The sequence below is a fragment of the Rattus norvegicus genome, chromosome 10 (assembly GCF_021556685.1).
Source record: "Rattus norvegicus strain SHRSP/BbbUtx chromosome 10, alternate assembly SHRSP_T2T, whole genome shotgun sequence".
NCBI classification, from domain to species: Eukaryota; Metazoa; Chordata; class Mammalia; order Rodentia; family Muridae; genus Rattus; species Rattus norvegicus.
Window position 1 is genome coordinate 94,814,969 of NC_141543.1, and position 16,802 is coordinate 94,831,770.

The 16,802-nt window shown below is 43.6% G+C and overlaps 1 protein-coding gene across 1 annotated transcript in view; it reads right to left on the reverse strand.

The window, feature by feature from the left end:
- Positions 1–16,802, reverse strand: part of Prp2l1 (proline rich protein 2-like 1) — a 78,691-nt gene that overhangs the window by 57,970 nt on the left and 3,919 nt on the right. Inside the window, 1 exon segment of the mRNA NM_001419907.1 lies at positions 274–14,708. Within this exon segment, the coding sequence (NP_001406836.1) occupies positions 274–14,406 (14,133 nt within the window). The 5' untranslated portion in view covers positions 14,407–14,708.

The window sequence follows — 16,802 nt, forward strand, 5'->3', positions numbered from 1 at the left end:
AATCCAACCATGAGGTTGAGAAGACATGGTGAGTTCCTGATCCAGAGGCTGTAATGACATATTTGGTGGGGATCTAGACTCATCTTGAGCCTCACCATGGGCTGGAAGAACAGCCTGCTTATATTCTGGACTTCTAAAAACCATTTCTTTAGGTGATTTCTCCACATGTGTTGCAGTCCCCTGCACAGGCTTAGCTTTTGTAGTTTTAAGAAAAAACAGATCTGGAGGTTCAACAAAGGGTCCTGTGGGAGGTTCTGCATAATGAAGGTAAATCTTGCCTGGTGAAGTTACAGGGTGGGGAATCCGACCATGAGGTTGAGAAGACAGGCTGAGTTCCTGATCCAGAGGCTGTAATGACATATTGGGTGATGATGTGGACTCATCTAGATCCTCACCTGAAAGAACAGCTTCCTTATATTCCGGAGTTTGAGAAACCATCTCTTTAGGTGATTTGGCCATCTGTGTTGGGGTACCCAGCAAGGGCTTAGATTTTGTAGTCTTTAGAAAAAATAGATCTGGAGGTTCAACAAATGGTCCAGTGGGAGGTTCTGCATAATGAAGGTAAATCTTGTCTGGTGTATTTGGAGGATGGGTAATCCAACCATGGGGTTGAGAAGACAGGGAGAGTTCCTGATCCACAGGCTGTAATGACATATTGGGTGGTGATCTAGACTCATCTTGAGCCTCACCATGGGCTGGAAGAAGACCCTGCTTAGGTGATTTGACCATCTGTGTTATAGTCCCCTGCACAGGCTTAGATTTTGTAGTTTTGAGAAAGAACAGATCTGGAGGTTCAACAAAGGGTCCTGTGGGAGGTTCTGCATAATGAAGGTAAATCTTGCCATGTGTATTTGGAGGGTGGTGAACCCAACCATGAGGTTGAGAAGATAGGGTGAGTTCCTGATCAAGAGGCTGTAATGACATATTGGGGGGGGATATAGACTCCTCTTCATCTTTACCCTGAGCTGGAAGAACAGCCTCCTTATTTTTCAGACTTAGAGAAACCATCTCTTCAGGTGATTTGGCCATCGGTGTTGGGGTCCACTGTGCAGGCTTAGATTTTGTAGTTTTGAGAAAAAACAGATCTGGAGGTTCAACAAATGGTCCCGTGGGAGGTTCTGCATAATGAAGGTAAATCTTGTCTGGTGTATTTGGAGGGTGGGGAATCCAACCATGAGGTTGAGAAGATAGGGTGATATCATGGTCCAGAGACTGTAAGGATATATTTGGTGCGTATCTAGACTCATCTTGACCCTCACCATGAGCTGGAAAAACAGCCTCCTCATATTCGGGACTTTGAGCAACCATCTTTTTAAGTGATTTGTCAATCTGTGTTGGGGTCCACTGAACAGGTTTAGATTTTGTAGTTTTGAGAAAAAACAGATCTGGAGGTTCAACAAATGGTCCTGTGGGAGGTTCAGCATAATGAAGGTAAATCTTGTCTGGTGTATTTGGATGGTGGGGAATCCAACCATGAGGTTGAGAAGACAGGGTGAGTTCCTGATCCAGAGATTGTAATGACATATTAGGTAGGAATACAGACTCCTCTTGACTCTCAACCTGCGCTGGAAGAATAGCCTCCTTATATTCCGGACGTAGAGAAACTATCTCTTCAGGTGATTTCGCCATCTGCGTTTGGGTCAGCTGCAAAGGCTTTGATGTTGTAGTTTTTGTAGAAAACATATTTGGATGTTGAAACAATGGTACAGTAGGATGTTCTACGTAATGAAGGTAAATCTTGCCTGGTGAAGTTACAGGGTGGGGAATCCGACCATACTGTTGAGGAGACAGGGTAATGTCCTGATCCAGAGATTGTAATGACATGTTGGATGAGGATGGAGACTCATCTTGATCTTCACCTGGAGCTGACAGAACAGCTTCCTTATGCTCTAGAGTTTGAGAAAACATCTCTTTAGGTGATTTGGCCATCTGTGTTGGGGAACCCAGCAAGGGCTTAGATTTTGTAGTTTTCAGAAAGAACAGATCGGGAGGTTCAACAAAGGGTCCAGTGGGAGGTTCTGCATAATGAAGGTAAATCTTGCCTGGTGTATTTGGAGGATGGGTAATCCAACCATGAGGTTGAGAAGACAGGGAGAGTTCCTGATCCACAGGCTGTAATGACATATTGGGTGGTGATCTAGACTCATCTTGAGCCTCACCATGGGCTGGAAGAAAACCCTGCTTAGGTGATTTGTCCATCTGTGTTACAGTCCCCTGCACAGGCTTAGATTTTGTAGTTTTGAGAAAAAACAGATCTGGAGGTTCAACAAAGGGTCCTGTGGGAGGATCTGCATAATGAAGGTAAATCTTGCCATGTGTATTTGGAGGATGGGGAAGCCAACCATGAGGTTGAGAAGACATGGTGAGTTCCTGATCAAGAGATTGTAATGACATATTGGGTGAGGATGGAGTCTCATCTTGATCCTCACCTGGAGCTGAAAGAACAGCTTCCTTATATTCTGGAGTTTGAAAAACCATTTCTTTAGGTGATTTGGCTAACTGTGTTGGGGTCCCCTGCACAGGCTTAGACTTTGTAGTTCTGAGAAAAAAGAGATCTGGAGGTTCAACAAATGGTCCTGTGGGAGGTTCTGCATAATGAAGGTAAATCTTGTCTGGTGTACTTGGAGGGTGGGGAACCCAACCATGAGGTTGAGAAGACAGGGTGAGTTCCTGGTCCAGAGGCTGTAAGGATATAATGGGGGGGTTTCTAAGCTCATCTTGACCATCTCCATGACGTGGAATATCAGCCTCCTCATTTTCGGGACTTTGAGAAACCATCTCTTCACGTGATTTGTCAATCTGTGTTGGAGTCCACTGCACAGGCTTAGATTTTGTAGTTCTGAGAAAAAACAAATCTGGAGGTTCAACAAAGGGTCCTGTGGGAGGTTCTGCATAATGAAGGTAAATCTTGCCATGTGTATTTGGATGGTGGGTAATCCAACCATGAGGGTGAGAAGACAGGGTGAGGTCCTGATCCAGAGGCTGTAATGACATATGTGGTGGGGCTCTAGATTCCTCTTGATCCTCAGCCTGAGCTGGAAGAACAGACTCTTCATATTCAGGACTTTGAGTAAACACCTCTTTAGGTGATTTGTCAATCTGCCTTGGGGACCCATGCACAGGCTTAGATTTTGTAGTTTTCAGAAAGAACAGATCTGGAGGTTCAACAAAGGGTCCTGTGGGAGGTTCTGCATAATGAAGGTAAATCTTGTCTGGTGTATTTGGATGGTGGGTAATCCAACCATGAGGGTGAGAAGACAGGGTGAGGTCCTGATCCAAAGGCTGTAATGACATATGTGGTGGGGCTCTAGATTCCTCTTGATCCTCAGCCTGAGCTGGAAGAACAGACTCTTCATATTCAGGACTTTGAGTAAACACCTCTTTAGGTGATTTGTCAATCTGCCTTGGGGACCCATGCACAGGCTTAGATTTTGTAGTTTTCAGAAAGAACAGATCTGGAGGTTCAACAAAGGGTCCTGTGGGAGGTTCTGCATAATGAAGGTAAATCTTGTCTGGTGTATTTGGATGGTGGGGAATCCAACCATGAGGGTGAGAAGACAGGGTGAGGTCCTGATCCAGAGGCTGTAATGACATATGTGGTGGGGCTCTAGATTCCTCTTGATCCTCAGCCTGAGCTGGAAGAACAGACTCCTCATATTCAGGACTTTGAGTAAACATCTCTTTAGGTGATTTGTCAATCTGTCTTGGGGACCCCTGCACAGGCTTAGATTTTGTAGTTTTCAGAAAGAACAGATCTGGAGGTTCAACAAATGGTCCAGTGGGAGGTTCTGCATAATGAAGGTAAATCTTGTCTGGTGTATTTGGATGGTGGGGAATCCAACCATGAGGGTGAGAAGACAGGGTGAGGTCTTGATCCAGAGGCTGTAATGACATATGTGGTGGGGCTCTAGATTCCTCTTGACCCTCAGCCTGAGCTGGAAGAACAGACTCCTCATATTCAGGACTTTGAGTAAACATCTCTTTATGTGATTTGTCAATCTGCCTTGGGGACCCATGCACAGGCTTAGATTTTGTGGTTTTCAGAAAGAACAGATCTGGAGGTTCAACAAATGGTCCTGTGGGAGGTTCTGCATAATGAAGGTAAATCTTGCCATGTGTATTTGGATGGTGGGTAATCCAACCATGAGGGTGAGAAGACAGGGTGAGGTCTTGATCCAGAGGCTGTAATGACATATGTGGGGGGGCTCTAGATTCCTCTTGACCCTCAGCCTGAGCTGGAAGAACAGACTCTTCATATTCAGGACTTTGAGTAAACACCTCTTTAGGTGATTTGTCAATCTGCCTTGGGGACACCTGCACAGGCTTAGATTTTGTAGTTTTCAGAAAGAACAGATCTGGAGGTTCAACAAAGGGTCCTGTGGGAGGTTCTGCATAATGAAGGTAAATCTTGCCATGTGTATTTGGATGGTGGGGAATCCAACCATGAGGGTGAGAAGACGGGGTGAGGTCCTGGTCCAGAGGCTGTAATGACATATGTGGTGGGGATATAGACTCCTCTTGACCCTTACCCTGTGCTGGGAAAACAGTCTCCTTATTTTCCGGACTTAGAGAAACCATCTCTTCAGGTGATTTGGCCATCTGTGTTGGGGTCCACTGTGCAGGCTTAGATTTTGTAGTTCTGAGAAAAAACAAATCTGGAGGTTCAACAAAGGGTCCTGTGGGAGGTTCTGCATAATGAAGGTAAATCTTGTCTGGTGTATTTGGATGGTGGGTAATCCAACCATGAGGGTGAGAAGACAGGGTGAGGTCTTGATCCAGAGGCTGTAATGACATATGTGGTGGGGCTCTAGATTCCTCTTGACCCTCAGCCTGAGCTGGAAGAACAGACTCTTCATATTCAGGACTTTGAGTAAACATCTCTTTAGGTGATTTGTCAACCTGCCTTGGGGACCCCTGCACAGGCTTAGATTTTGTAGTTTTCAGAAAGAACAGATCTGGAGGTTCAACAAATGGTCCCGTGGGAGGTTCTGCATAATGAAGGTAAATCTTGCCTGGTGTATTTGGATGGTGGGGAATCCAACCATGAGGGTGAGAAGACAGGGTGAGTTTTTGATCCAGAAGTTGTAATGACATGTGTGGTGGGGCTCTAGATTCCTCTTGACCCTCAGCCTGAGCTGGAAGAACAGACTCCTCTGATTCAGGACTTTGAGAAAACACCTCTTTAGGTGATTTGTCAATCTGGCTTGGTGACCCCTGCACAGGTTTAGATTTTGTAGTTTTCAGAAAGAACAGATCTGGAGGTTCAACAAATGGTCCTGTGGGAGGTTCTGCATAATGAAGGTAAATCTTGCCATGTGTATTTGGAGGGTGGGGAATCCAACCATGAGGTTGAGAAGACAGGGAGAGTTCCTGATCCAGAGGGTGTAATGACATATTGGGTGAGGATGGAGACTCATCTCGATTCTCACCTGGAGCTGAAAGATCAGCTTCCTTATATTCTGGAGTTTGAGAAACCATCTCTTTAGGTGATTTGGCCATTTGTGTTGGGGTCCCCTGCAGAGGCTTAGATTTTGTAGTTTTCAGAAAGAACAGATCGGGAGGTTCAACAAATGGTCCTGTGGGAGGTTCTGCATAATGAAGGTAAATCTTGTCTGGTGCATTCGGAGAGTGGGGAATCCAACCATGAGGTTGAGAAGATATGGCGAGTTCCTGATCCAGAGATTGTAATGACATATTGGGTGGGGATGGGGACTCATCTTGATCCTCACCTGGACCTGAAAGAACAGCTTCCTTATATTCTGGAGTTTGAGAAACCCTATCTTCAGGTGATTTGTCAGTCTTTGTTGCGGTCCCCTGCACAGGCTTAGATTTTGTAGTTTTCAGAAAGAACAGATCTGGGGGTTCAACAAAGGGTCCTGTGGGAGGTTCTGCATAATGAAGGTAAATCTTGTCTGGTGTATTTGGATGGTGGGGAATCCAACCATGAGGGTGAGAAGACAGGGAGAGTTCCTGATCCAGAGGCTGTAATGAAAAATGTGGGGGGGCTCTAGATTCCTCTTGACCCTCAGCATGAGCTGGAAGAAGAGACTCCTCATATTCAGGACTTTGAGTAAACATCTCTTTAGGTGATTTGTCAATCTGCCTTGGGGACCCCTGCATAGGCTTAGATTTTGTAGTTTTCAGAAAGAACAGATCTGGAGGTTCAACAAAGGGTCCTGTGGGAGGTTCTGCATAATGAAGGTAAATTTTGCCATGTGTATTTGGAGGGTGGGGAATCCAACCATGAGGTTGAGAAGACATGGTGATTTCCTGATCCAGGGATTGTAATGATATATTGGGTGGGGATGGAGACTCATCTTGACCCTTACCCTGTGCTGGAAAAACAGTCTCCTTATTTTTCGGACTTAGAGAAACCATCTCTTCAGGTGATTTGGCCATTTGTGTTGGTGTCCCCTGCACAGGCTTAGATTTTGGAGTTCTGAGAAAAAACAAATCTGGAGGTTCAACAAATGGTCCCGTGGGAGGTTCAGCATAATGAAGGTAAATTTTGCCTGGTGTATTTGGATGGTGGGGAACCCAACCATGAGGTTGAGAAGATAGGGTGAGTTCCTGGTCCAGAGGCTGTAAAGGCATATTGGGTGGTGATCCAGACTCATCTTGACCCTCACCATGAGCTGGAAAAACAGCCTCCTCATATTCGGGACTATGAGGAACCATCTCTTTAAGTAATTTGTCAATCCGTCTTGGGGTCCACTCCGCAGGTTTAGATTTTGTAGTAGTTTTGACCAAAATCAGATCTGTAGGTTTAACAAAGGGTCCTGGTGGAGGTTCTATAGAATGAAGGTAAATCTTGCCTGGTGTCTTTGGAGGGTGGGGAACCCCACTATGAGGTTGAGAAGACATGGTGACTTCCTGATCCAGAGATTTTAGTGACATATTGGGTGGGGATGGAGACTCATCTTGATCCTCACCTGGACCTGAAAGAACAGCTTCCTTATATTCTGGAGTTTGAGAAACCATCTCTTTAGGTGATTTGGCTATCTCTTTTGGGGACCCCTGCACAGGCTTAGATTTTGTAGTTCTGAGAAAAAACAAATCTGGAGGTTCAACAAATGGTCCCGTGGGAGGTTCTGCATAATGAAGGTAAATTTTGCCTGGTGTATTTGGATGGTGGGGAACCCAACCATGAGGTTGAGAAGATAGGGTGAGTTCCTGGTCCAGAGGCTGTAAAGGCATATTGGGTGGTGATCCAGACTCATCTTGACCCTCACCATGAGCTGGAAAAACAGCCTCCTCATATTCGGGACTATGAGGAACCATCTCTTTAAGTAATTTGTCAATCCGTCTTGGGGTCCACTCCGCAGGTTTAGATTTTGTAGTAGTTTTGACCAAAATCAGATCTGTAGGTTTAACAAAGGGTCCTGGTGGAGGTTCTATAGAATGAAGGTAAATCTTGCCTGGTGTCTTTGGAGGGTGGGGAACCCCACTATGAGGTTGAGAAGACATGGCGACTTCCTGATCCAGAGATTTTAGTGACGTATTGGGTGGGGATGGAGACTCATCTTGATCCTCACCTGGACCTGAAAGAACAGCTTCCTTATATTCTGGAGTTTGAGAAACCATCTCTTTAGGTGATTTGGCCATCTCTGTTGTGGTCCCCTGCACAGGCTTAGATTTTGTAGTTCTGAGAAAAAACAAATCTGGAGGTTCAACAAAGGGTCCCGTGGGAGGTTCTGCATAATGAAGGTAAATCTTGTCTGGTGTTTTTGGGGGGTGGGGAATCCAACCATGAGGTTGAGAAGACATGAAGAGTTCGTGATCCAGGGATTGTAATGACATATTGGGTGAGGATGGAGACTCACCTTTACCCTCACCCTGTGCTGGAAAAACAGCCTCCTTATTTTCCGGATCTAGAGAAACCATCTCTTCAGGTGATTTGACCATCCGTGTTGCAGTCCCCTGCACAGGCTTAGATTTTGTAGTTCTGAGAAAAAACAAATCTGGAGGTTCAACAAAGGGTCCCGTGGGAGGTTCTGCATAATGAAGGTAAATCTTGCCATGTGTATTTGGAGGGTGGGGAACCCAACCATGAGGTTGAGAAGACAGGGTGAGTTCCTGTTCCAGAGATTGCAATGACATATTGGGTGGGGATCTAGACTCCTCTTGGCCCTCACCATGAACTGGCAAAACAGCCTCCTCATATTTGGGACTTTGAGAAACCATCTCTTTACGTGATTTGTCAGTCCGTGTTAGGGTCCACTCCACAGGTTTAGATTTTGTAGTTTTGAGAAAAAACAGATCTGGAGGTTCAACAAATGGTCCTGTGGGAGGTTCAGCATAATGAAGGTAAATCTTGCCATGTGTATTTGGAGGATGGGGAATCCAACCATGAGGTTGAGAAGACAGGGTGAGTTCCTGATCCAGAGATTGTAATGACATATTGGGTGGGGATGGAGACTCATCTTGATCCTCACCTGGACCTGAAAGAACAGCCTCCTTATTTTCCGGAGCTCGAGAAACCATCTCTTTAGGTGATGCGGCCATCTGTGTTGCAGTCCCCTGCACAGGCCTAGATTTTGTAGTTTTGAGAAAAAATAGATCCGGAGGTTCAACAAATGGTCCCGTGGGAGGTTCAGCATAATGAAGGTAAATCTTTTCTGGTGTATTTGGAATGTGGGGTACCCAACCATGAGGTTGAGAAGATAGGGTGAGTTCCTGGTCCAGAGGCTGTAATGACATATTTGGTGGGGGTTGAGACTCATCTTGACTCTCAACTAGAGCTGGTAGCATGCTCTTCTTATTTTGTGTGTTTTGAGCTGTAACCTGTTTCAGTGATTTTGTCATCTGATTTGTGTTCTCACTTTCTGTTGTAGCTTCTGTAGTCTTGAGAAGAAACAGGCCATGATGTTTAAGTTCTATTTCCATGTTGGGTTCTGCATAATCAAGTAAAATCTTTCCAGTTGTATGTCCTTTACTTTCTTTTAGGTTTGCATGCTGTTGAGTCCAGCCAGGAGAATGTGAATGTATTGTTAATTTCTCATCCAAAGATTGTAATGCCATACTGTGAGGTGTTGGAAATGCAGTTTCTTTTAGTATTGGCATTGGAATTGTCACCTCTTCACTTTCTTGAGCTAGAGGTACAACTTTTTTGCCTGGTTCTGTAATTTGTGTTGTCTTCTTCTGAATGCTTTGTGAACGTTCCTCCTCAATAGTAGGTTGATGCTGAACAGTATGTTCTAAATGGAAAGGTTGATTGGTGACCTCAGTTAGATTTAAATGCTTATGATGATCATGATCTGGATATATTCCTTGACGGTCCTTTGGCGGTAGAACCATAGTCTCATCTGGAGTTGTCAGTTGGTGAGCCTCTCCAAGGAGCTCTGAACTTAGAGTGAGTTCCTGGTCCAAGGAATTCAATGAGACAATGGATGAAAGTGGATACTTGGCTTGATCCTGAACAGGTGCTGGAACTGCCACTTCTTGATATTCTGGGACTGGAGTTACAACCTGTTTAGGTGGTTCTGAAATCTGAGTTACGGTCTCTTGCATACTGTATAAAAGTTCTCCCTCAGCAGTAGGTTGTAGACTGGAACTTATGGTAAGTTCCAGATCCAAAGGTTGAACTGTGGCTTCAGCTGGGTTTGGATGCTGAATGTGAACATATTGTGGATTTATCGCCAGAGAGTTCTTAGAAATTGTAGAATGGTAAGCCTCTTTTGTAGGCTCTGAAGTTACCGTGAGTTCTAGATCTAACGGCTGCAATGATTTTTGATACTCAGCTTGATACTGACTTGGTGTTGGAACTGTTACTGCCTGATATACAGGGACTGGAGCTACAACCTCTTTATGAGGTTCTTTATTTTGAGTTGTGCTCTCCTGCACAGTTTGAGAAAGTTCTCCTTCAGGAGTAGGTTGTGGAGTTATGGTAAGTTCCAGATCCAGAGGTTGAACTATGCCTTCAGTTGGCTTTAGGTGCTGAACAGAAACTTGTTGTGGAAGTGTCACATCAGTGTACATTGGAGGAAAAACAGTAGTCTTTTGAGTTATAAAATGTTCAGTAGGCTCTGGAGTTATGGTGAGTCCCAGGTCTAAGGACTGAAACGAGACAGTGGGTGAAGGTGGATACTCAGCTTGATCCTGACTTGTTGTTTGAACTGTCACCTCCTCATAGATTGGGACTGGACCTACAACCACTGTAGGTGGTTCTATGATCTGAGTTGTGCTGTCTTGTAGAGTTTGAGGAAGTTCTCCCTCAGCAGTAGGTTGTGGAGTCATGGTAAGTTCCAGATCCAAAGGTTGAACTGTCACTTCAGTTGGGTTTGGATGCTGAGTTTGTTCTGAATGTATCACCAGAGGGTGCTTTGTAGGATGAACTGTTATAGTCTGCTGTGGAACTGTAGGATGATGAGGCTCTCTGATAGCCTCTGAAGTTATGGTGAGTTCCTGGTCTAATGGCTGAAATGAGACAGTAGATGAGGTTGTATACTCAGCTTGATCCTGACTCACCTCCTGATAGACTGGGACTAGAGCTACAACCTTTATAGGTGGTTCTATGATTATCTGAGATGTGCTGTCTTGTAGAGTTTGAGGAAGTTCTCCCTCAGTAGTAGGTTGTGGAGTTATGGTAAGATCAGGATCCAAAGGCTGAACTGTCGCTTCAGTTAGGTTTGGATGCTGAGTGTGAACTTGTTCTGAATGTATCACCAGAGGGTGCTCTGGAGGATTAACTATTGTAGTCTGCTGTAGAACTGAAGGATGGTAAGACTCTCTGGTAGCCTCTGGACTTATGGTGAGTTCCAGGTCTAAGGACTGAAATGAGACAGTGGGTGAAGGTGGATACTCAGCTTGATCCTGACTTGTTGTTTGAACTGTCACCTCCTCATAGATTGGGACTGGACCTACAACCACTGTAGATGGTTCTATGATCTGAGTTGTGCTGTCTTGTAGAGTTTGAGGAAGTTCTCCCTCAGCAGTAGGTTGTGGAGTTATGGTAAGTTCCAGATCCAAAGGTTGAATTATGGCTTCAGTTGGGTTTGGATGCTGAGTGTAAACTTGTTCTGAATGTATCACCAAAGGGTGCTCTGGAGGATGAACTATTATAGTCTGCTGTGGAACTGTAGGATGAGGAGGCTCTCTGATAGCCTCTGAAGTTATGGTGAGTTCCTGGTCTAATGGCTGGAATGAGACAGTGGGTAAAGTTGAATACTCAGCTTGATCCTGAATTGGTATTGGAATTGTCCCCTCATGATGTTCTGGAGCTTGAGCTATAACCTCTTTAGGTGGCCCTATCATCTGAGTTGTGGTATCCTGGAAAGTTTGAGCAAAGTTCTCCTTAGGAGTAGGTTGCAGATTTATAGCAAATTCCAGATCCAAAGGTTGAACTGTGGTTGTTTCTGAGTTTGGATGCTGAGTCTCAACATGCTGTGAATGTGAGATTTTCACTTGAGAATAAGTCTGTGGATTTACAGTTCTCTTTGGTAGTATATGCTTAACCTCTGGAATAATTCCTGAAGTTAAAGTGACTTCCAGGTCCAAAGGCTGGAATGAACCATTAGATGATATTGTATACTCACCTTGATCCTCTTGGATCTGTCTTGGAACTGTCATTTTGTGCGCTGGAATGTGAGTTACCATATTTTTCAGTGGTTTTGAAGGGTGGTGTGGAATCATGTTATTGGTTGGAGAAAGTTTTTCCTTCCTAGGAGGTTTTAAGGCCTGAGCTGCAGAGGGCTTTAGCACTGGAAATGATTTTGGATTCTCATGGAGGCTTTTAGGACTAGATTGGGTAATTTGCTGATATAGAGAAGGTTCTAATCCCATAGTGTAATCTGGAGGTAGTTCTGAGGTTTTCAGATGAGTGGAAGAAAGATCCACCTGTTTAGAGTTGTATGTTGTCTCAGACATGGTCTCTTGGAATGCTGAAGATTTGGTGTTGGAAACATATGGAGGTTTTGAAAGGGTGCTGGTCTTGATATGTGAAAATTCACCTTGCCCAGTGGAATCTATGGGTTGAAGTAGGTCTTCCTGTGGGAACAGAATAGATCCATCCTCCAGAGAGGGCTCTGGAGTTATGGTAAGTGCTAGGTCCTCATGTTTAATGGTTGTTTTATATGATTTTGATTGTGTACTTCTGAATATTGTTTGTAGATCTACAGGTGAAAGAAACATGTCTGTCACTGAATGCCATGCTGAGTTCTCCTGCTGACTTGGAGAAGGTTCCACAGAAAACTCTTCAAGATGGCCTGGCACCCCTAGACCAACTGGAGAATGCTGATCCTTTTCTGGGAAGGTTGAATACTGAGTTAGGATATTCTGTAATGCTGGAGAATGAACTTGACCATGACCTAGGGGTGGACCTGTCACCTCGTGGTGACCCGGAGGTTGTGCTACCTCTTCTGTATGCATCCCTACACTATGTTCTGGAGTCTCCTGCTGGGTTGGAAAGGGTTCTCCTCCCTCAGAGATCTGTGATATTCCAGTAGTGTATTCTTGCTGGCTTAAACGATCATACAGTATAGGTTCTAGGGATTGAGATAGAACACCTTGTTGATCTGATAGGAATTCAACCTCTTCAGGAGATGCTGCAGCATCATAATAGACAGGAGAAGTTCCCATCTCCATGGGTTTTTCTGTTATGGTAATATCCAGATCTAAAGGTTGATCAGTCACATTTGACAAGATAGAATGTTGAGCCTGATAGTGATTTGAGGGCAAAACTGTTACTTCATCATTCTCTGGAAATTGAGCTAGTTGCTCCTGTTCAGTTGCAGAAGTTTTAAACTCTTCATCATACTCTGTTGCTTGAGCTGGTACCTCCAGCTGGCTTTCAAATTGACTCTCCCCAGGAGTCTCAGGAGCCTGCACTGGAGGTTCCTCCTCATTGACAAAGGGTTCCACATCATTAGAATACTCTAAAGCATGCACTGGGAATTCCTGTGGTGCTAGAAAAGATTCAGTCTCCTTGACAGGCTCTGAAGTTACAGTAAGGGCCACATCCACGGGTCTAACTGTAACATTTGGCAACTGATATCCATAATCTTCATTTTGAGTTGGCTGAATTTCATGAATTGGTAGAGTTTCAATTACAGTCTCAATAGAGGACCCTGGAGCTCCAAATAGAATCTCTTGCTCTACTAGAGGGAGCACTGTAGGCTGAACTGAGGCTTCTGGCTGGTTTTCAGAACCTGATCCAACCTCCTCAGAAGACTCAAAGAGTTGAACTGGTTGCTCTAGTTCACTGAGAGAAGATTCATCCTCCAAAACAGGGCCTAAATGTTGAGATACATCTTCCTGCAGGGTTGGTAAGGGCCCTATCTCCTCTGAATCCTCCTGAGGATGAACTGAAGATTCCAGATCAATTCCAGAAGATTCACCTTCCTCAGGAGTCTCAGAAGTTTCTGCTGGCTGCTGTTGCTGGCTAGGAAAAAGTTTGGCTTCAACAAAAGGACCTGGAGTCTGAGTTGGAGTTTCCTCCTCATATAGAGATGACTCAACCTTTATAGGCTCAGAAGTTATTTTAAGTTTTATATCTACAGGCTTACCTGTAATAGTGGGCAAAGTATAATGGTGTTGATAGTGAGCTGGGTCTTCTTTTTGAATTAAAGGTTCATCTTCCTCAGGGGACTGTGGGAAATAATCTGGAGCTTCCTGCTGGGAGTTCTCTGGATTTCGAGTTTGTGTCTCCATCTGATAGAGTTCAACCTGCTCGAAGTGCTCAGGAGCTTCCTCTGCATTCTCCTGGGACTGCAGAGGAAGGTTATAAGAATGAGGTTCATTTATATTCAGATCTTCATAATAATCATCCCTGATTTGGTTCTGAAATTGAGGTTTTCCAACAACCACTTTAGCAAGTTTCTTGTGCTGAGCTAGATCTTTCAACTCCTTGGGTGAAACAATGAATGTTGTTGCTTTTGAACTCTGGCTGTCTAGCGGTGGAACAGGTATTTCATACAACTGATGATCTGCAGCCCCGACTAGACTGGTAGTACTTTTGAATTCTGAAGGCAGAGTGAGAGCCTGATTTTGATCCCCATTTAGCATTAAATTATCCTCTGGCTGTTCCCCCGTTGGTATCAGCTTGTTGGTCAGATCCTTATGGGGAACAATGAGCTCTTCAGATTCTGGTTTCAGCTCCTGAAAAGTACTGGGGTCCTGGAACGGAAGTAAACTGTCAGTCAACTCTTCAAGTGGGGATAATACCTCTGAGGAAACGGAGGACCCCAGGTAATCAACGCCCCCTGCATCTGTCTTGGATATTCGAGTATGTGCAGCTTTACGTGAATGATCAGAAGGGTGCCAAGACCAGAGCTTGGTTGGCACCCAGGGCTCTGAAGTCAACTGGACTGGATTTCCAGTGAACTCTGGAATGGGACTAGCTGGGGCCAACAGCCACAAAAGTTGCCACGTGAAAAGAAGCCTTCGTGCGCCAAAGTGGAGTGGAGACATGACATGCAGTAAGGACTGATCCACAGTGCTGTCCCACACTGGTGGGAAACTGAATGAAAGCCCCCGGAACCTTGGCAACCAGCTTGCCTGGCCCCGCCCTTTATTTATGACAATTGACCTTTGTTACAAAACCATCACTAGGCAGGGTTCCAGTTGGATTCTTCTTGTTCTCTTGCCTGTAATCTTTTCTCCTGGGCCTTTTGGACTATCTTGTAGAAAATTCCAACAGTCAAATTTAAAAGTTATCTTGGATTTGTATCCTGCTTCTTGCTTCTAGAGCATCTTCCTGTGTCCAGAGTAGACTGTTCAATGAAATAAGCACCAAATATCTGTTGTTAGGACTTTAAAAATAATGTTTAATTACAATAAAGTTATACTCTTCATTATTATTGTATGGTGAATAGGGCACATGCTCCAACATGCACGCAGAACTCCAAGAACAGTTTATGGAGTTTGTTCTCTCTTTCCACCTTTAAAAGGCTTCTAAGGATGGAACTCTGGTCATCAGGCTTGCATTATGAGGTGGCAAGTACCTTTATCTGTTGAGCTTCCAGCAGGCTGTGAATATGAGCTTAATCATACATTACTATCTTCAAGTTTTTAACCTCTCATAGACCTTTTTAATGTAGACCTTCTGTAATGTGCTTAACCTTTACGGGTTTGTCCTAAATTTTGATGTACATTTTGGAACACTGACTACTTTAGAACAAAGCTACCATATCCAATCCTTTCTCATCTGAAAGCATTCTTTAACTATTTTTACCAAAATGTATTTTATATCTATGCCTTTTTTTGTGTGTCTCTTTTCTCAATTGATTACTTTCTTATACTTTCTTTACAAATTTAAAAACATTTTTTGTCACACCTCATACTGTCATGTGGATATGTAGGATGCTTATAAACTGCAACAGTGCTCTGAGCTACATAGCTATGTACCTATGTGCCAAAATTAAGCATAAGCCCACCTCACACCTCATACACAAACAGAGGACATGGGCCACACAGCAAAGATAAAGCTAATAGATTCAGTGAGATTCTGTTGTCAAATACAGATGAGAAAAAAATTGCTAAGGAACTTGGTGTTCATGTTATCTGAGAAGAGAATAGCTAACTATTACTTGCGCCTTTGTTGGGAGAGGGAACTATGGCATCCACAACCCTGAAGAGTCCCAGCGTCCTTTTTGCTCTATGTTGGTAGTAGCCTAGAGATTATACTATGCCACTGCCTTTCTTTAATCTAGGAAAGTGGAATGACATATTCTTTATGAAAAGACTGGCTGTTAGACTTCACTCAAATGCTTCTTCTGATGTTTGCTGCCATCTCAATGTGCACAGAAGTTCACTCCACCCAGATGAAAGGAAATCAGACAGTTACTCCCTAGAATAACATCTATCCTTTCTGAGTCTTTATGGCTTCAAGAATATCACAAAAAGAAACCAGTTAAAAAAGATAAATGGTCTCTTCATGTAAACAAAAAAGACACTTACTTTAAATATAAAGGTAAGTTCTATATCTAAATATACCGGTAGCTATAATCTCCTTGTGTTTCAGTCTGCATCACTGCTTTTCTTTTGAACACTCTTGGTATACCATATTCTCAATAATGTATAAATGATTATAACCTCCCACTATTTTCTTATTAATTATTCCATCATTGACTCTATTTCTTAGACTTGTTTTATTCTGTTTACCATATAGAATATTCTGCATGTAACTATCAGTAATTTTTTTCAAAATCAAAGAGGGCTTCTTGCTTAACTCAGAAGTTAAGACACTGAAGACAGCTGTCTAAAAATAGGTGTCTGACAAGACCTGATGGCTCTTAAGATCTGTCAGCAATGCTAGGGGAACCTGAGCCATAGTAAACAGAATGATGATTGCCCTAGATCCAACCAAATAAATGAATTTTTAAATGCTTGTAAGAATAATAATTGTTCTATGTTTCAAAAACAAAAGTATATCCGTTATTCTTAGACCATTATCCTAGTGAGGAAAGGCAGTCATAACACAGCATCTGCCTAACTGACTTGACTTTAGGTACATTCTGATAGAACTCATTGTCTCTGCCCCTAATCTTCTCCAGAAGTTCCTGGTGCCAGCTTAGGGATCTAAGTTGAAAATATGGCATGAATCTTACATACCTGCAAGTTTCAAATTGACAGGTGGGAGATTTACTTCTTGCAGACTCTTATAGGTCAATGCTTGAATCACACACTGAGCTAAATTGGTTGGTAGAACAGATGGTAGTGAGCCTATTCTACTCCAACATTAGCAACCCTACTTCTGACTTAGACCCTCTAACCTTAGAAGCAGTCTAGAAGAAAAAAAAAGCTCAGAATCAATTGAACTATCTTTTCAACACTGAATTTATTCACTGCCATTCCATAAGCAGTCA